The sequence below is a fragment of the Labrus bergylta genome, chromosome 16 (genome assembly GCF_963930695.1).
Source record: "Labrus bergylta chromosome 16, fLabBer1.1, whole genome shotgun sequence".
NCBI lineage: Eukaryota > Metazoa > Chordata > Actinopteri > Labriformes > Labridae > Labrus > Labrus bergylta.
Window position 1 is genome coordinate 11,490,387 of NC_089210.1, and position 21,406 is coordinate 11,511,792.

Sequence of the window (21,406 nt, forward strand, 5' to 3'; positions counted from 1 at the left end):
TGATAATTATCCACCTAAGAGGAAACTATATTTAGAAGGATGATATTGATCAGATTTTTCATGTTGGTTTGTGTTGAAATTCTGTTTGCAGATCCAAAGCATCTACTTCCATGAAGAGCCAATTGATGGCCGCTAAAGTGCAATTTCTGCCCGTTTCTATTTGTCTTCTAAATTCTGTTTTTGTTTTCCTTCAGGGAACATCTATATCTACAGTCAAATAGACATGAAGAATTATTTGAGAAAGGTGTGAAGGTGCTGGGAAGATGAAACTGATGCAGAAGTTTGTGAGTAATCTTCTAAAAGCTATTTCAGCACAGTTTGTTGGTCGATGAGAAGAATAACACATATCAATTTAAAACACGTCCCCCCCCTCAATTAATATCTATGAATACTGCACAGCCAAGATTATTCTGTCCCAGCCATCTGTCATCTGTCTTGTAAACTGACTCTGGGGTCTCTCTGGCAATTACAGTCATTTGTTGGTGACTAAGAAGGTGATTACACTATCAGGGAGATCAAGCAGGAAGAATCCCTCTGTTTTTGAGAGGAAATGTAACTTAATTTTTACGTTTGAGTTCTTAAACTTATATCATATTTACATTTCTAATGCAATAACAAGTTTTATTTGAATTACCGTATTTTCCGCACTATAAGGCGCACCGGATTATAAAGCGCACCTTTAATGAATGGCCTATTTTAGAACTGTTTTCATATATAGGGCGCACCGGATTAGAATAGAACGTGTTTACAACTGAACAAGGCTGGGAGATATTGTGAATATATAAATATAAATACGTATAAAACGTAGTGCATTCACAATAACTCAACGTTGTTCAAACGTTAATGTGCATATTCACAATATCTCCCAGCCTTGTTCAGTTGTAAACACGTAAAAGAAACACAGTCTGATACCGCTAATTCAAACGTTAGTGCATAACTCAACATTGTTCGGTTACGTATAACACGTAAAGCTCACTTTTTCAGTTCATTCCCCGTCCACGAATCCCTCGAATTCTTCTTCTTCAGTGTCCGAATTGAACAGTTGGGCGAGTACGGCATCCAACATGCCCGGCTCCCTCTCGTCATTATCCGAGTCAGTGTCGCTGAGCGCCGTGTACAACCAGTATGGATCAACCAATTAACCAATTGATCCATATATAAGGCGCTCCGGATTATAAGGCGCACTGTCGTTTTTTGAGAAAATTAAAGGCTTTTAAGTGCGCCTTATAGTGCGGAAAATACGGTAATCATGAAGCAATAGATCAACACAAAACATGCAGATGAGGAGGTGAACATACTGCTCATCCAAGAACTGACAATGGTGTTTTTGACAAAACTCATTTTCATTGACAAGATTCATTTCTCTCAACATGAGCGTGGGAAATAAAAGTGTTTGTGCTACATTGATTTGGAGTATATTGATTATACTTGGAATGATTCCCAGTGCCAACACTCGCCCAAAGCTAGCCTGCACACCTGCTACTCCTTCCAGAAATATAGAAGAAAGAAAATAGTCTGAGTAAAGGAAGTTCCTTTCTGATACCTATTGTGCATAATTTAGTTGCACCTGCTTGCTCACTGAAGAAAAAAAAACTACATGCACACTGTGAGGTAAACAGACCATTTACAAACTGACTGATTTCCACACATTCAATTCAGGAGGAGCCTGAAAAAGAAAAAAAGCAAGCGACACCAATGAACAACACTTATTATTGCAGAAAAATAATTAATGAATCAAACCAGTAATAAAGCTGGTTAACAACTCGCTCAACAGCCATATTGTTAGTGAAACATCCAATTCAAGCTTGGAATTGGGAGAAATCTGTTTTCTTAATTTTTGGGCATCTTCTCTTATGTTATATAACCGTTTCTGGAAAACTTACAAGTCCTGATAAACTCAGTTCATTGTAAAAGCAAACAAAAGAAACATATGTTCGAGAAGCCTCTCACACGACATGATTATTTATTGTTGTTCTAATTATGCAATTTTAGTAACGGCACATTTGTTCCATGAGTCAGGTTTGCTTTTTGCCAGCACTTACTGGACTGAACCTACTACTGTATTCAACCTTTGCTACTGTTAATAAAACATTTCTTCTGCTATTCCCTGCCCATATGAGGATTAATTTCAGTTGTTCTCTGGTAGTGGGATCGTGTATTTGGTTCTTAGAGGCACTTGGCTATTGTGACTGGGAACACTGGTGGATCAATGGTCTGGACTGATCATGTTGGTGCCTGATGGATGGCTTGCCATCTCCAGTTGTTCTTTAACTCAATAGACCGAATCTTTTCCTGTGCATAAAACCTACTTTGTGTGCATACACCTGAGGAGACTGTTTCTTTTCTCTGTTGAAATGTGAGTAGCATCTTCTGGCTCATTGTGTGTCGGGTCATGTGTCAAACTGAAAATAACATCTCTCCATGTGTGCACAGCACGCTCCTTGGACCGCTGCTGACCCCATTTTAGAGGAGAATGAGTTTGGCTGATCTCAGTATTGGGCAGCATGTTTGGAGTGTTTGTTACATTTCAAGAAGCAAGAACCACAAAGAACATCAGGGAAGCGTTGAGGAGTCAGTATTGATGTCACCTTTTAACTGCAGAGTTAGCTTTACAGGTCATCACTGAAAATGTCCTTTTGAACAGCAAGACTTGAGTTACTCTTGATTGTTCTTATCCATACTATGGCTATGTTTGAGCTATATGGCAGTGTTGCTGGATAGCTCTTTGTTTTCCTCTAAACTGATCAAAACACATTTTACTAACAATATTATTATTATTCCTGTATGTATTTCTAACCCATGGCTCTAACATCTCAAAAAAGTAGCAAATGTTAACAGTTATATTGGAATATATTCAGTTTTATTGCACAGTTAGCATGCAAATAATTGTGCGAGCTCTCGGAACTTAAATACTCAAGGTGTAATTCACTGAGATGTCATGCTTCTCTGCAGCTAGAGAAGGTGAAGGGTAACCCAGGTGCAGTTTACATGGAAGAGTTTATTCTTTCATTGAAGTACAAAGAGAGGCTGAAGAGAAACCTCTGACTCTGTTCTAAAAATTTAACCACCTCAAACGATCCGCAATTTAAACCTCCACACAAATCACCCAGTGAAAAAAAGCCTCCATGCGGCGCAAGAGTGTGTGTCTCACTCTTTCAGTAACAAATGACCTTGACACAGGGGGAGTGTAAGCACAGATAGAAACACTCACTTCATCAAAGACACACAAGGGAAAGGGTTAAGAGAGGGAAAATAACCACAGACAGACGAAAAAGCCATCCATTACTCTGTGCCCTTTTAAACTGTCACGTAATGATTTAGGGTAAGTTTGGGTGTTGCACACTCCCTTACAGCTAGTCCCCCGTCACCTCAGGGAGATGTAAAAATAAGACAGTGGGGAGGGCGGAGGAGGGGATGGAGTGGACAGTGTGGGAACATAAGGGGAAAAAATAAATCCATATCTATGCCTGGATGCATCTGTCCAGCCTGTCACTCTGAATCCATCGTCAGTCAAAAGCAAAATGTCACACCTTTCATCTGTTGACTTTTAATTGCTCTGGTAAAACCAAGTTTTATGAAAGTGAGGCTGCTGCAGGGACTGAAGCGACGTTTACTGGGAGCAGGAGGGCGAGGTGAGGGGCCATGGCAGTCTGCAATAAGACAAGAAAGCAATAAAACTGATAAATGATGCCAAGACTCACAGATACTAAGGCCGCACCACCCACCACCTTCTCTCCTCTCAAATCAGCCCAACACCTTCCATCCCTCCGTCTCCTCTCTAGAGGACTGGGCAGCTCTTATTGAGCCCTCGTCTGTTTACAGATCAGCGCTTCCCATCGGGTTTTGGATCAATGGGATTATATTTCTTATAAAGCAGGAGGGAGCAGGGGAAAGTGGGGGTGGTGGGACGGGCGGTGCGGGGCTGTGCGAGTGAAAGGCTGCACGAGGGCTGTTGGAGGATGTGATGACGAAGCGATGATTTGGGGAAGGAGAGGGATGGGGTTGGAGGGATGGTGGGTGTTTAACAGAAGAAAAGCCAATGCCTACAGATGGGATGAAGGGTGGGGAGCTTATTGATCTCCTGTCTGTCTCCTCTTCAGAAGATCCGAGGCAAACAGAGGCCCCGGTGTTTATCGTGTAGTCAATGCGAGGATGAGGACATTCTGTCGGGGGATATGGAAATGAATGGCAAACTCTGCAATACAGCATGTTTGCATGACTCAGAAATTGTCCCCAAATGTCTTTGAAAGATGAAGTGGCCACAAAGGGCAAAAGTCAAGTTGTTTTCCAGGAAACAAAGCAAGCTGTTAGAGGACACAAAGCATTATGCATTCACGTTTCTTAATTAGCAGAATTGTGGCAGAATGAGCTCACAATGACGAGAACCGATTTGTTTTCATTGCAGACTTTTGACATGCTGTTGAGAAAAAATATTGCATTTGGTCCCTCCCTGTGGTATTTCTGCTTGTGTTTGAAATGATAATTTCTTTGTTTTGCTCAGGATGGGTTTTTTTTTTTTCTGTGTGGTATGTGTGAGACTTGTGTTTTAATGCATTCATATTAGAATTTATGTTCAAAAAGTATGATAGCAAATAATCATAAATCAAGAAAAACTGTCCATCTCCCGGTTCTGAGGGTCAAATTTAATAGTTTGCATGACAAAACTAGGATGGAAAAGGGCTTACTTGAACTATAAATGATGAATATGGTGAATACATTTGCATATTTTGAAGGATCAAATGCTGAAGCTTCAAAAGTTAAAGATTACACAAGTGGAATGCTAGAGAAAAAAAGTATTTAATTTACATTGAGATGTGGGATGGAGGGAGATACAGACAGAAAGGAGAAAGTCCTTAATTACTGGCAGCTCTCCAGAATGAGCTCTGAAACCAGTTCTCGGCTGGTTTCTTTTACTCATTTTGATGTGCTTTGTCTAAACCTTTGTCTGAGCTGCGTTTTCACTTCTTTGTCCCCGAGACGTGACACAAATGTATTCCTTTTGCACATAGTGCCATTGATTTTTCTTCGGTGGGAGAATTAATCCGCGCTGAGCACAAATCATCTTTGAAGCAGGCGTTTATTCCCACTCTCACCTCTAGTGCAACACCCCGGATGCATTTTATCGTGTGGTAATTTGAGCGGGTGGATGCACTGGCATGCTCTGTCAACTTAAAGCCCCCATCTTCAGTCCTTGCCCTCTTAAAACACACACAGACACCAGCCAACATAAACACACACACACACTTGTACGCCTGCACGCACAGACACTCACACAGATTAATGTCAAGGACTTTCCTATTTAGAATTCTAAAACATTATACATGCAGATTAAAAGCACATTTCTCTGTTCACCTACTCTGCTTGGGGATGTTCTGCTGGCCTGTCCCCCTGTTCCCTTCAACACCCCCCCCCCTTCCAAGTGGCACCGAATATAATCCTCCTTAATGGATGTGTAATATTTACACTTATACCATAATCGCTTAAACATTCATTTACGGAGCCACATTTGGTTGTTCGTGGCCCTGACAGCCTATTCATCAAAAAGTAAATGTGCAGAACCTCGCGCCCCCTGCAGCAATCAATCAATATGCTCCTCTCCCGGCTACCATCAGTGCAGATATGTCTCAGGCCAAAATTAATCACAGAGAAGTTTGCATAATCCCTCTCGCCCCCCCGCCCCCCCCCCCCTCCCCCACCCCCCACCACCCATTAACCCACGTGTGAGCACCTTTACCTTTCAAGACCACTTTGATGACTGAAGGGATTCATCAGAATTTCCCATCCTGAAGGCAGATGAAAAAGCGTTTTTGCAGTAGTGTTAAGATGTATATAAAAAAAAAAATGGTATTTATATCCATTGGTTGGATATCTTGCTCGATTGTTTGCATGGACTTTTAGATTTCCACTTTTGAGAAACAGGACATAACAACAAACATGAGGGAAATGCTGCTGTGAATCAGAAAATGTTTAATTCTGACAAAGCATGCAAGGGTTTATCAGACAATCTCAGCATTCACCTAGTTTACGTAAGAATGAAAGTATCCAGTTCTGATTCGAGTTTCAATTTCACTCTTTATATGAAAACCCAAATGAACCTTCTGAAGTTAAAGGATAACATGTATGTGGAAAGTGTGCTATGCCTGTAAATGTTGAGGCATGAAAACAGGCGCTTTGCTCTCGAAGCTGAGCATGCTGCTGAGATGAGGCAATGATAAATAAATAGTTTGATGGTCTTCATTTGAATTTAAAATGTGCACAGTGATTTCTTTTACTCAGTTTTGGCCTGTTTGATAAGAGATTGTTTTCTCCTTACACAAATATTTTACAGTTTTCAAGAGTGATGGATAGCTGATGGTGACAACAACATGAATAGTACTTTAACTGAATCAAAAGTGAAGAAATACTTTGTACTTTAGATAACTCATAGATATTTCTGTTCTAGAGCAACACACTATATAATCTGTATGTGTATTGTTTGCCACAAGAGTATACAAATCAGGAAGTACATCTATGCAACTTTATGTCCCACTCTAGAAAAAGGTCGTCTGACGTCCTCTAAATGAGTTAAAAGAAATAAACATCAAACATACTGTAACCATTGAGGCTTCAGAACTGTACCTTTAAAATAATCTGTTTAGATGTGAAGTAATTCAGAGACACTTGGTTGTAACCAAATCTAAATGTCATACTTTAAGCCTTGCAAGGTTTCTATTTCTATAAACAACAGTCTGCTAAAAGACTGAATGTTGCGCTGAGAAGATAGTTTAAAAGGGATGAAACATGACTATAAATCATCGTCAAACTGGTTATGCATTAACTTCAAAAATAAAATATAAAAATATGAACTGATCATATCCCAGACAATCAAAGAGCAGTAAAAATGTGAGGACAAATGCTGCAGTTTTCTACAGATGCATAATTAGAAGTCTGCCATCATTTCAATCTAAAATTAATCAGGCACATCTGCTTAAGCACACGCCAGAGGAGCAATTTGCGATCACGGTTGTTTTCACACGTCCTAAGTGGCCAATTCTACACAGCAGAGCTCCATTATGTCGATATCACATTTTGTAGTGAGAGAGGGATTCTTTGAAAAGGTCAAAACAAAATCAGACATCAAGCATCGGATGACAAAGATTTACAACGTGTCTGATAATGGAGGTAACAGCTGGAAGACAGCAGCATGAAAAGCAAATGCACATGTCAGAGGTTACAAACTCGTACATAACACATAAACATTAGAATAGCAATTTCAGTCATTTTACTAAAATGTGAAATGTATTGTAACATTTCAGACTGATCAGTTGTACTGCTAAATATCAAGAATAAGCATGGTTGTTTTTTTATTGTAATTTTATTGTAATATCCTTCAAATTAAGACAAAAATGATTTCTCTAAAACTGACCTGTTTGCAGAAAAACATCATGTTCATTTTGCCTTTCTGCCAAAAAATAGAGGAGGAATTTGTCCTCTGACCAAGATACCTTTTCCTGCAAAAATCAATCATGAAAAGATCTGACAATCGGTCCTGATCTGAGGATGAATATCATAAACCAGAATAGAAAGCCTGTGACAGTCTCATATTTCAACACATATTATTTCATGCTATCAAAATTGTTTGTGAATGATTTAATGACATTGTCATGGCAACAGCTGCTCCGATCGTCCTATTCTGCAGCATTGCATCTGATTCTGCGGAATGATTCATTTTGCTGTTTACTAACATGAAACTGTGGTGTCAGACGTGAAATTCCACACCTGCCCACCAGGTGTCTCCTGGCTGTGAAATAAATATTCAAACCTGGACTTTAAACAGCCTAATTCAGTCATTTTAAGGAGGGAGCAGGGGGATCTGCTTGTGTTCCACATAATGTTCAACTGACATGAACCATGGCACATTATGTTTGCATTATTGAAACAGCTGTTTTGACTTTAAAGCACATTTTTTTAGCTTTGCTGCACCACTCACTTCTTTTAACCTCTTCATCTTGAACCTTATAAAACTGCTGCCTCACAAAGTGGTATGTAGACAGTTTTCTGACAGAAGTCAAATGGTATGAATGAGACTTGTATCCTACTTGAACTTACATTTCTGTTTGCATGTGATATAACTTTCCACTGGAAAGCTTGTTTAGTTTTTCCCTGCACGATTATGTAAAAAGGGCTTTACAATTACCAAAATGTGGTAAACAGAAAACCAAGCGAAAGTGGACAGAAGCTCCTTCAGTTAACTGAAAAGCAGTGGCACTGCCAAGCTATAGGCTAAGCTAGCTGGTTAGCTTGCTAGCTATAACAGTTCACATGCTAGCCTTGCCAGTTGTCCCTAAGTTACCAACAAGTTTGCTTAACCCACCTATCTCATATGTATGAGCACATTTCTCTTTGCAGAGTGACTGTTCCTTTACTTCTTTCCATATGTTGTGTTTCATCCTAAATTCTGATTAAATAATCAAAAAGGAAACGCACATCCCTCAGTGGGTCCTGGATCTCAAAACTCATTCTCAGTGTAGTAAAGCCTATACTGATGGCAATAATCCGAGTTTACATTTCCCCTTACAATATAAAGTAAAACAAGCACTCTAATGAAAACAGACTGCTCAATATTGTATTTATCAGATATTCTCTTTGTTCTGTTGTAAGTCGGTAGTGGAATCAATGTTGGCAGCTACAATCTATCATGTCATTTTGACAAAAATGATGTATGGTGTCAGTTCAAATGAACCATTAAAGTGACGTCCATATGAAACCAGCTGAGAGATGAATGTTAGTAAAGGTGCCTATCGGACTAAAAAGAAGCACGAGCTACATGAGGTGGAGATACTGATACTGCAGACACTATGATAAAATGTGTTTTTATCTTCAGCCTACATTCATCTTCGTCATCATAACACTTTAAAAGCCTCAGCTACGTCTTACAAGAGATTAGTGACATTCTGTTTTTTTGTCACCTTCTTAATAGCCTCTTACAAACTGTTCTCAGAAAGCCTAAAGATATCTCTTCGGCGTGATTACATTTAACAGACCTGCTCAGTTTAATAAATTGAAATTTTGATAAATTCTGACATTAATGGCTTAAATGCATATCAAATACACATTGAAGACCTTTAGATCTGTGTTTTGACTGCTGGTGCTGCAAATCCAGACAGACTATTATGAGTATTTTTATATTGTTTCCATTTCAAATCATTTTCTTACTTAAGTAACACTTGATATATGGTAATTCCCCCCTCATCTGAGGTTGAATGTACATGAATGCAGCCATGGCCATTAAACAGGACATAATGAAGGTTATGCATACTAAATGAGTCATGTTTGTCCGAGATTCTCTGCTGTGGACACTGGCTAACCATCAGAAAGCAAACATTAACTGTCAAAGTCTGTGTAGTGCAAATTTATTTTTGCAAATGCATGTTTGGTGCCATCTGGTGACTTAAAGCATCAGAATTGAAGGATTTAAATCAAGTTTCAGGCTCCTGATGTATGGAATAGAACAGCTGCCACAACATTACTTGAATTGGGTTGGTGCGGTAACGAACCCATTCCAAAACACTCCAAGTTTGCAAAACATACTTAATTAGGGCGAGCCTCAGGGCCTATTATCTTATGGATAAATATAACCCTGCAGTATAGCATGCTGGGAAAATTGTTTTTGTAAGTCGCTCCTATACTTTGGAGAAAGAGTGTCTCCACTTACACTCCACACTCCGTCTGGAGCAAAGTCGGCAGTCAAATATTTTGTGACATAATAGTAAGTGTTGAAATTTATGACTGATGTCGGGAGGGTTCCCACAGGAGTCTGTCGCTATCACCTGGAACAACAACAAGCAATCAGTTGAGCAATACCTTGCAGGTTGTAGTTTCATTCTTAGCAAGTCAGCACATGAAATTTTACACTAGGGTCTTCAAGAGATACATTTATTGAACTGAGCTGCAGAAAGTCCCATAAGAGTGAAGAGTTGTGTTTTTTAAACTATTATGAATAAACATTCCTTGGTGTCATGTTACATCAATGTATTAAGATACACCACTGAAGTAAAATAGTTTAGTTAGAAGTTAGTAGTTTTTAATCCTTTCAAGATACAGCTGAGCTATAGATACCTTTTATATCTTATGTGAAACAAATATGCTGAAGCAAAGATGTTGTCTTAAAAAAACTGAATATCAGTGAATCATTGAGAACATTTTGTCTCAATGCCTTTGCAATGAGTCGCCTAACTAATTTAGGAATTCTTTATACTGTGAGTTGCCTGAGTAACTCCTATTTGTGGTAGGTTTTTCCATGAGGGATGTTGATTCCCAGTTCCTGACGGACACGCCCGTGCTTGTGTTAGAACAAGGACTCCCACACAAAGGGAGACTCTCTTCAACCCTTTTCATGAGCTGAGAAAACACAATCTGACACTGCCGTCTAGAAACCTGCAACTCGTACTCCAAAAGGTGAATATAATTACTGCCACTTACAGCAAGATTGCAACTTAACTATTTCCAAGCCTTGCTTATCTCGCAGGAAATGTTTTCTCAGTACTTTTATGTATCTATGACCTGAATACTCGTGTATGAAACTTTACATTTAGAGCTCTCTACTTTCTGAATAACTGTACTGTTTTTAGCTGTGATTCGTGTTCCTCTTTGCAGCTAAGATGCCAGAAACAGCAGAGGCTGTGTCAGCCACTCTCTCCACCAACAGAAACTGCACCATTGAAATAACCAATGTCAGCGGCAGCTACTGCCTCATCAACCCCAAGTAAGTCTGTCAATATGTTTAAATATTTGTTAAAGCAGTGAAAGGAACCAAAGGGGTGGGGCAAAGACTTCACATTTCTTTACAGAAAAAAGTCAAAAAATTAATGAATGTTGTCATACTGTAAATGGATGGTTTTGGAACATTTACCAAGAAATGTGGATTTAATGCACATCTAAATTTGAGATTAGTGCAACACCTGCAACAAGACAGAGAAATATGTTGCATTAGTATCATGGCTTGTACAACGCAAGATCAATATGTTCTAGTGTGAGGTATTAATTTCAAAATGCTTAATGCATTTCTTTGAAGTGCTCCGAGGTTTCAATCCCTGATAACAGCTCCAGATCCTATCGGCATGCATTCCCCTCAGACAAAAAAAGAAGAAAAAAATGTAGTTCCTCCATCTTTTTCATGGGGGGGGGGAATAAAGATTTCCAGAATAAAAATGTAAGATTATTAACTGTGGTTGTACTGCACTGTATTTTAAGATTTGTAAACAATGAAGTCCCTCTTCTTCTCCATTTTCAGCTTAAAAGTAAACATTTAGAAACAATAGAATAACTTAAAATGACTCATCTCTATTGGAAATTCTGCCCTGCCCTAACATTTATCTAGTGGTGGCAGGACAGACCATATCTTGGATGGGTGGTTTTCATGTGTGACATCACTTGCGTAGAACATCCACCACCTATCCATCATGCAGTGACACCCACTGCCTCATTGCACATTGTAAGCAGGTACACTGTTGCTTAGAAGTCCGCAGTACTACTTGTGCAGTCACAGTCCATCCATCAGCATAAGGTATTTGAGGCACCCTGGAAAGCCCAGCACTCAGAAAAGTGACAATTTCCACTAAACTTACAAAACTCGTCTTTCCTGGAAACTCTGAGAAATGTGACAGAAAAGTTATCATCCGATTGTGTGTAATGGTAAGGATTTGTCTCTGCTATCCTTTATAGGGTTTACATGTCAAGTGGCTTCAGCCATCACCCACCCCAGCCCACCATCCGGAGCTCCAAGACTGAAGTGTGCTCCTTCATAAAGGATGACCACACTGCCACGGGTGCTGTCGGCATGTTGACCTACGACCTCTTCCATATGCAGAGCCGAGTTTGCTCCGACCGCATGGCCATCATGTTCTCTGTACCCTATGACCACAACTTGTACAAGAACCGGCTGGCCGTGGGCGTGGTGGAGCAGTCTCGTGCCTGCGACAAACATCTGTACGACCAGATGTATGATGGGAAAGATCAAAGTAACTTTACCCGCTCTGAGAAGTCAGGCTGCGGGCTTCTGTATAAGGCTACATATGTAGATCTGAGAGCTACAATGTCCAGTGTTGGCAAAGCTATAGTTAAAGTGGAGTTCTATGATAAAATGGGTCGCTAGAGTAAAAAAGTCTTCCAGTTTTCTGACTTTTGGTACTTTTTGGGGGATACTTTTGCACCCAACAAAATAAATAAACTCAATTTGATTTGACTGCTGTTACATTTTTTCATACAGACGCATTGAAAGTAGAGGAAGACTGATTTGCTGTCATCTGTATTTTGTGGCGCTGAAAGATATCAATATCTGACAGCCAGCTCATTGATTCTCCATTAGCTTATTTCTTGTCCTTATGTGTATCAAACCCTCTTTCTCTTTATTATGATAATAAAACATTCAGACCAAATGCTTCTTGCTTTGTGTGGATTTTATTATTTTTTTCTTCCACTCAGTGCATGCTTTCATTATTACTGATGAACAGTAATCATTTTTTAATCTCTTAGCTCGATCCATCCAAATCTAATGAGTAGCAACAGATGGAATATCTGCATAGATGTTTTTTTAATCACCATGATGACAATGTTGTTCTTCGCTGGCTGTGGTGCTCTCCATCTTCCTCTGAAATGTGTGGTTTTTGGAATTGCAAGATATTTAACAAAATAAGGAGGTACTCCCTCCGTCAATAAATGGTTAAATGTTTGGATCCTTGGGTTTAAATGTGCACGACGGTAAAAAACTCTATTGTCAAGTCATCTTTTTATTTCCTAATCAGTTGAAAATTATCATATTTATATTAAGTCAGGGAATAGAAGTTTTTTCATAGAGCACAATAAGGATAAAGTCTCTCAAGAAACATCTGTCTTTACTTTTTCAATTTTCTTGTTTTTTTCTGTTGCACAATTCCACAAACATGCCATTCCTGGTCCGCCTTAGACAGACCGTCAGCTGGATTTTGTACCCACAATCCTGTAGGAGTGTGCTGAGTCAATGATCCCTTCCACGGAACACATCGGGATCTGATGGGTTTTTTCCACTCGGCCACAGACTAAGGTGTGGCAGTTTCCTCTCACAGGGGAAAACATTGGAATATTTGTTCCTCTCGTCTTTTTGTGTTGGTGATAAATGTGTGTTCAGAGAGGGTGTGTACAGTGCTACTGGGGTCGTGTTGCAAGTGGGAGGTTTTCCTCGGCATTGGCACGCATCTTAGTAAAAAATAAAAAAACGGCTTCGGGCACCTCCCTTTAAGATAACTTTTACCAGTTTGGAACTTGGGAGCGGCAGCAGAGGTTCTCAGAAGGTAAGTCATTTAAAATATTTGGTTAAAAAGTCTTTAATGGAATAATTTAAGAGGCTGCAGTTCAGGGAATGGCTCATTAGCACATAACTCTCAAGATAAAAGTAATTTGTAGAGTCATACAGAAGCCTGACGGGGCATTTGTTTGATTTGTATATTATATCTGTTGATAAAGGGGCAATCACTTCTCCAGTGTTTTCACTCTAACTTCATTATTGCATGCTACTTAGTGCTGTAATTAAAGAGGTGCACTCTCTAATGAGGCAAAGACACTCTGCAGCTATTCTCTGATTGTTCACAACTGTTCTGAAATCTCATTAGCCTCTGAAATGCATCATTCATACCCGGTTCCAGTCTACGTGCTCCTCTGAAGGTCAATGTAAGCATGTCAGCAGAGCACGGGTCAGGAGGATATTTATATCATAATAAGTGTGATTCTTAGTCAGTAAGTGTCTTTAGGAGTGGAGGAAGTGTTGGTCACAGCTGTTCTATTGTGCGCTTTAGCTACTTAACATAATACATACTCCTTTTTTGCAAGCAGATCTCACAAACAGTTCAACATGACAGAGTCAGCTGAAGCTGTAGCAGCCGATGTGGCGAGCAAGAGGAGTGTAACCATTGAAATCTCAAATCTCACCAACAACTACTGCCTCATGAACCCTAGGTAAGCCCAAACTGTGCTTTGAGACATGTATTCAAAGGTGAAATATATACCACATAATATGTATAATGCATGTGTCTGTTCTTGTACTGCTTAGGGTATACCTTGACAATGGGGAAACATACAACCCACCCCAGCCAACAGTGCGCCCTCAAAATTCGGAGGTGTGCACTTTCACTAAGTCTGGTGGCAAAGCAACTGGAAGTGTCGGCGTGTTAACCTACGATCTTTACGAGAGGTCTAGGAACGACTACATTGAGACTGTGGCCATGATGTTCTCGGTTCCCTGGGACTACAACCTGTACAAGAACTGGTTTTCAGTGGGCATCTATAAAAAGGGCCGTGAGTGTGATGAGGCTCTGTTCAAAGAAATGTACTACGAGAAGAAGCAGAAAGAGCATGGCTTTGTCAGGGAGGAAGCCACTGGATCCGGAATTGATTATGTGGGTGCTTACCTAGATATCAGAGCCACCATGGGCCCCCTGGGCAAAGCCATCATGAAGGTGGAGGTGTGGGATAAGCTTTTCACACCAGCAGGCCAGCAGCAATACTAACCCACCCCATGTTTCTGTCAACAGTCCTGCAGCAGAATTCATCCCTCCATCTCCAGCTTTTCCCCTTTGAGACTGATTCTAAAACAGCCAATTCACATGATTTCACAGATGTATTGTTGCCGACATGTGTCTGTATAGTGAGGTATTACCCTTCAGTTAATCTGCTTAACATCAGAGTTTAGTTTGTGTATAAATCCAGGCTGCAGTAACCCCCCCTTCATAGCAGATACCTCTGTCTGTTTCAATGGCATCCGGCTTTAAAGCGGCATCTTTAGAAAAGGAAATCAGAGGATGACTCACAGGAGGATGCGGGCACATAGATTAATCAAACATTGTGAGCTTGTCTGTATTTACCTTGACACTGTAGTCGGAGGAATAAAATGAACCTTTCTTTCTGAATCTTTTTGTGTACGTCTTTTTGATTGGGTTTGGAAGGGCGCAAAAGTGCTTAGGAGGAGACTTTGAAGTAAAATTTAGATTCAAACTGAACATACAGTATGGGAGGCGGTTTTTCCCCACAGGGGCTGTGTGAGAGCAGCAGGGACACCCTTTCTCATGTTACACGACATCAAACAACTATAGTGCTAATAACATATTTACAGTATACAAAAAAGATGATGTGTATGTGAATGAATTTTCATGTAAAAGTATAACGCTAAGCAAATTAAAAAGGAGTCAGTTTAATACAAAAAAAAAATGGGTGGGTGTTTTTCTAAATCATCATGCCCTGTTACAGTATATGAACTTGTAGAATTCTTTTATATATTTTATCAAAGAAACCATCAGTTGATTTTAAAATGCTGCGAATGTACAGTAAGTAGACATAAGGACACCAGAGAATGAACAATATCATAAATCCATATGTGCAGCACATTTAAACCTAACTGTCTCTTTGAAAACATTAATGGAAACAGACCAAAGTATATCTCAAGAAAAGCATATGAATTAAAAATCTGTTACAAATGCTGTCAGTTTTGCAGTGTTGCTAACTTTTGACACAAAAGGTGTTTTTTTTCTGCTTTGCCTTTATAGCAGAACTCGAGGGAACATTCAAACGCATTCACAGATACACTTGTTATTTTTGAGGCAGTAAACTCAAGGAGGCAACCAATGGATACAGATTTAGATTTACAGCAGTTTTGATTCTGGCAGTGCTAAATGACACAGGGATACACACAGGTGACGACCTCTTTATTGCTCTCTCTAAAGCTTTATTATTGTTTAAGTGTGCAGAAATGACTATCTTCAGTTGTTATTTGGTCATCAAATGACTTGTTTTGCAGTAATGGATCAACCAATTTTGATGAGCTACGGTCATTAACCTGAGGAAAATATGGGGCTCAGAGGCAGGAGGCAGTGTATGCGCTCTTCATTCACATTGCAGCTGGAGTTATGAGGTTCCCAGATTCTACTTACAGTCTCCACACTGCTGATTCTGATTTTGTTTTCCCATCAGATTCATAATGCTTCTGCTACATTAACTGTTCCTGCCACAAAGACTCCCAGATCAAAGGTTTCTGCTCACTGTAGCCGTTGCATTTGCATGAAAGCCACACACAATACAGAGGAATAAAGTAGGCCTGTTTGGGCTCAATCCCTGCAGCATTGTTGAAGAGTGTATTGAAGAAATGACATGCAGTCCTTATAAACAGATAGGGACACTAAACTAAAACATTTGTTTGCCACAGCTTTAAAAAAAAAAAGGGATGAGTTCCATGAAATTCCTTTTGTATTTTCCTCTTCAACTGCTCTCTATGTTTACTTCACCTGCACATAAGTCTTCTTTTGTGTTTTGTATTTTATTGTTTACTGTGTGTATCTTTGTGAGTGTGTACGTTTGTGTTTATGTCTGTGTCTGTACTAAATCTGAGTTTACAGATATTCATGTGAGGGAGATATTAGCTAGACTATGAAACAGCATTTCACAAACATGGAAGGATTAGGGCTTCTCAAAATGTAAACAAAAGATTTGTGTGAAAAGGTGTATTTTCCAGCCCAGACGACTTGAGCTCAGCTTTTGAAGATTGTAAGTGATGCTTTTTACCAAAAGACAGGAGTAAATCTAGCACTTTTTCATGATAAAAGCTTCTGCCAAAATTCTACCGGCTGACAGGATGAAATGGAGGAGGAGGAGGAGGAGTGCAGGTGCTGCTCAGAAGTTGACACGTTGTCATGTCTCTTTATGACACTAAAAGCAGCTGATCACATCTGAAGTCTCCAGTTCAACCTCCTGCAAGAAGACGAGCAGAGGTCAAATATTGTTGAACCAGATTTTACCACTGTTAAGCTTTTTAATTTTTCTAGCATTTCTATTTTGTGAACACATTGTAATGTTTCTCTCTGTGCTTCTCAAGAGGAAACAAAGGTCTTAAGTATGAGGTAAACTCAGCAGCATGAATCTCCCTGTTATCATCTCCACCTCGTATCAGGTTGGCTGTCTCTCTTAATGAACCCCCCCCCCCCACTAAAATTATTGTCGCATTTTCATATCAGCTCTTAGCTCTTAGCTCTAAGAAGGGCCAAATTACATGAACGCCCAGAGTGTATTAAGAGGGAGCGTCAGATCATTTCAGTATTATTTGTATCAGCTTTGATGCTTGTTTGAGTTTCGATCTTCCTATTTACCTTCAGCACTGGAGCACTGAATTGTGTATTGACTCAGACGAGGAGTGTCCAAACAAACAGAAGGATCAAATAATTTCATTTGGATAATTTGAGGTTTGGGTGTGAACTGCAGCTTAAGCCAATGCATGCCTGTGATCATACAGTTAGAAAATAAAAATAAAAAATACAATCTCTCTCCTCTGGAAGGAGAATTGAAGAGGTACTTTTTGAGTACCTTCAACTACCATATGTGCTCTCAAAGAGTGCCATCTAGTGGCCACGTCTGGTTCATTTACACATCTGATGCCTAAATGCTTAAAGCATGCCAGGCAAGTCTTGGGAAAAGGACTACACATGACTGTAATATGAACATTAGCAGAATACTGAGGAACCTGGATTCTTTTTGTTTAAGAAACCACCCTGATGTGTGTCAGACTGGTGACAGACCACTTTAAGACAAGACTAGTATTTTTCAGAATGTTTCTCCTCCTATTTTTCTTTTGGACATATGTCACTATTCGTTCTTATTTTGGATGCCATGCCAGGGTTGAAGATCACATTATTTCTAGCAGGCTTTGTCTCATTGTTTCAGTTTGTTGTTTTGGAGCTTATCATCATGTAGAATAATGACAAAGATGTTTATCATGAAACATTATAGATAACTTAAGGGAAGACACTTAAAATGTCCTCTAAAGATTATTAACACAACGTATGCTTTCTTTGTAATTCTAAGGTTAAAAGGCTGAATCAATGTTGCACTTGAAGGTGTTCATAAAACAACACAAGTGTTCAATTCCTTTTTAATTCCATCATATTATATCATCAATATGATACCTGCGCTGCACCATAAAGCAGACATACAAACTTAGTAAATAGCTGATAAGAAGAAGAACAGTGGAGTATTTAGCAGTTGAAGAGTCCCATGTTTCCCTCAGAAGAAGTACAAAAGCAGACTTAACTGTAATTGAATATTCTCACAGTCATTCACAGCTTGTTTTGTTGCTTGTAAGAAGCAACATAATGAGCTTTGCAATTTAGGCATAAATTACCTTCGAGGGACTAACAAAATGCTGAGTGTCTACAAATCCAGTTTCAAGTCGATAGTGATGATGTCAAGTGATCGGGTTATTTAAGACATCTTTTGTTGCAACCTCTCTGTAACAACAGCCCAATACGTTTGCTTCATGTCACCTAATCCCTCCAATCTAAAAACATGCATGTAGAATCTTCTTATTGGCATTGCTAAAAAATTTTTTTACACATGCTAATGCTAATTAAATGCTCATTGTGGTGTCTGTTGTTACTAATTGCAGTTTTATTTGCTTTCTTGTGCATTAGACAATCTTCATCAAACTCATGATAGTGACCTCAACAGGTCCCAGAAGGCCCTGCTCCTTTAATACCATCTTCTAAAAAACTAAAGATCATTTCCACCTCTTGTCATTCAAACGTTTAGCTGGCAGTGGAATGAGGTTTTTCACCCTATGTATTTCTCTGTGTTTATTCTGACTGATCAGGCAGCCGTTTTGATGTCAAACCTCCTTGACTCTGAGCGTTCTGCTGCCAGCTCGCTGCCATCCAGCTGAAGGGTCAGCTCTGACACAGCAGTGCCAGCTGCACAATAAAGTAATTACACATGTCGCACTGAATGACTTGCATCAATGGGTGCAATATTTTCATTTTCATTTCAAAGAAGTGTGGCGAAAACTCCAGTCTGATAATGTTTAGACAAACTGGTCAGCAAGAAAAATGTGCAATGCAGATTTGATATCAAAAGGACATCTATACATGTGATGGGTGATCAATAACATATCAGTTAATTTGCCTATTCAGACATAGACACACGCTGTAAGCCAGCTCTGATATTTCCACAGCCATGTCTCCACAGCCACACCAGAGGAAGAAGCTGCCAAGGGAAACAGAGGTTGATGTACAGATGCCCTCACCGGCTGTCCTTCCAACCACTCTGCCAGATCTCTGAGACATGACAGTCATAGGTTCCCACGGTGAGAAGACCCACAGGCCCCAACAGAAAGCAGAGCCAAAACCCAGCACCCTGCAACCGGAGACACAGCTGCGGCCTGAGAGTGTGATCACAACTTCAGGGAGGGGGAGAGTGGAAGGAAATATTTGCTGGGCCAATTAATCTAAGATTTTCTACCACACTATGAGCGAGACACGATTCAGAAGGTTATGATTAAAAAGTGTGGAATTAATTAAGCTGTTGAGCAGCAAACTTTCTTTTTTTTATACCATTCATCCTCCCCTCATTTCGCACCTGCTACAGCCTGCTTCTCTCGGTCTGACTTATCTGTGTTGATTAGATATTTTGAGAGTTGAGAGTTGTTTTTGCTTTCCTGCATAGCATCAGGAGTTTAACATAACAAGCGCCCCTTTTCTACCCCTTTGGCTGTGCGTACTATTTTAATTCTGAAGCACAGTTAAAGGAACAACAAGGAAATGATTGAACTTTTCCCAGCTATAGATGAACCATACGATAAATAATTTATAGTTTACAGGATAAACAAGTGGAAATATTTTCTTACTAACTAGAAACTTGTAAAAAAAAACACGGTACATGCATCCATCCAGAAATCAGCTTAATCAAAGATAGAACGTGGAGGGTTAGAAAATATGTAATTTGTGAGCCCACTGCTGTTAGAGAAAGCAGCAAAGGAGCAATTATGCAAAAAAAATCACTCAAATGCGTAACATAGCATATTCATTGCAGCATTCGTAGTTTAAGTTGTAATTTGCTGTAACAACATGACCACAAAATTTAAATATTATGCCTTAGTTCTAATTTCCCTTTTCTAAGTAACATCATACTGTATCATCATGCATTCAAAAAATCTGATCCCTTTTCATTATTTTCCTTAATTGTCAGTCATAAGTACACAAGTTACATCACCAAAACATATCTGTAGGAGTGCAGACAATGATCCCTTGTGAGAGCAGAATCAACCCCACAGCATCAAGTCATCACACTTCAGTGTCAGCAAAGATCATTGAACCAGGGGCCTCTGGGATCGTGTTCAGATTAGCTGATTTATTCACAAGTTCAAACATTTCAACCTGTTATGTAATCTTGTTGAGGCTAATCTAAAGCGCCTGAGAATAACCTCTTGGCCTCATACAGGATTTACAGCTTTTAAGGGTTCCCAGTTAACTGTTCCAAAGAGAATCCCAGCTCTAACCAAGCACTCACATTTTCTATTGCAACTTTTACTGACATTATTGTGTTACACATAACCTGATATGGGTGTTTTAGATGTTTAGATAATGTGGGGTTTTTTTTACTCATATTGTTGTCACTGGCGCCAGATTATTTGGCCCTTTTAGAAACAGTCAGCAGTTGAAGATACAACAGAAGCTGTAAAACCAAGGCAGTTGTTGAAAACATACTTTTTTTTACTCAGAGTCATAACTTGGTCCAATTTTCACACAGAGGTATTAAACCCATTTTTCAGAAGTAAGATAAGAAACACATGCAGATAATATTTGATCAAAAATATGGAATTCCATCCTTAAATCAGAGTGGGGGGGGGGGGGGGGGGGCACATCATATTTTTTTTGCTTTTTAGTATTTTCAAGCAAATGCAAATAGCTTTTTGTTAATTTAGCAAAATTTTAATTATAGAATACCAGAAACACTGGAGCCATTCAAAAATACTTCCTGTGTTTTGGTGTGCAGCTGTCTTCATTTTATCTGTGTCACTTACAGTGTCCAACATTAAAAAGATAAAAAATAAATAAAATAAGCTGTTCTCAAATAGACATTATGTCTAATAACTTAATGTTAACATGATAACCTAGAAACAATATAACAACATACTTGGTAGTTTACAACTATGCTCAGGAGTTTTACATCCATCCTTTTACTGTAAAACCAAGCTAAATGTGAGGCATTCTGTTACACATTGACTGTTTGCCTGCATACAAAAATGGGCTGTGGGTCAGCCTGGGGTCAAATCAGTGCTCCAGAAGTAAAATTTAGTGAGCCTTTTGTAACATGTCCTGTACAAATATAAGTCCTGTTGCTAGAGTGGGCATGCCACTGACTCCTAAGGCAGTTTGTTACTATATCATATGAAACCACTAGAGGGCAAGGTTTCCTGGCTGTAAAAACCTTCCTGTATGGGCCTGTTGACAACATGTACATAGTGAACTGATCACACACACATACATTCATTGTCTTCGGGGAAAAAAAAAAAAAATTAAACAGGACCAATACAATATGACTCATCTTCAGTCAAATTTTAAATCAAATCAAGGTTTTTTTC

At 39.3% G+C, this 21,406-nt stretch overlaps 2 protein-coding genes across 2 annotated transcripts; both read left to right on the forward strand.

Moving 5' to 3' along the window:
- Window positions 1-10,276: 10,276 nt before the first annotated feature.
- Window positions 10,277-12,416, forward strand: LOC109997855 (uncharacterized). Its single transcript, XM_029280899.2, has 3 exons — window positions 10,277-10,437; window positions 10,636-10,744; window positions 11,704-12,416. Exons 2-3 carry the CDS (start codon window positions 10,641-10,643, stop codon window positions 12,131-12,133), a joined length of 534 nt encoding a protein of 177 aa, XP_029136732.1. The 5' UTR covers window positions 10,277-10,437; window positions 10,636-10,640; the 3' UTR covers window positions 12,134-12,416.
- A 652-nt stretch (window positions 12,417-13,068) lies between these two features.
- On the forward strand, window positions 13,069-14,918 carry apnl (actinoporin-like protein). Its single transcript, XM_020652488.3, has 3 exons — window positions 13,069-13,307; window positions 13,846-13,968; window positions 14,063-14,918. Exons 2-3 carry the CDS (start codon window positions 13,865-13,867, stop codon window positions 14,517-14,519), a joined length of 561 nt encoding a protein of 186 aa, XP_020508144.1. The 5' UTR covers window positions 13,069-13,307; window positions 13,846-13,864; the 3' UTR covers window positions 14,520-14,918.
- The last annotated feature ends 6,488 nt before the right edge of the window (window positions 14,919-21,406 follow it).

Bases quoted from the DNA above. Each gene is read 5' to 3' on its own strand.
- LOC109997855 (XM_029280899.2), top strand. From the start codon at position 10,641: ATGCCAGAAACAGCAGAGGCTGTGTCAGCCACTCTCTCCACCAACAGA. The intron at 10,745-11,703 runs GTAAGTCTGTCA...TATCCTTTATAG, and splicing joins TACTGCCTCATCAACCCCAA to GGTTTACATGTCAAGTGGCT.
- apnl (XM_020652488.3), top strand. From the start codon at position 13,865: ATGACAGAGTCAGCTGAAGCTGTAGCAGCCGATGTGGCGAGCAAGAGG. The intron at 13,969-14,062 runs GTAAGCCCAAAC...TGTACTGCTTAG, and splicing joins TACTGCCTCATGAACCCTAG to GGTATACCTTGACAATGGGG.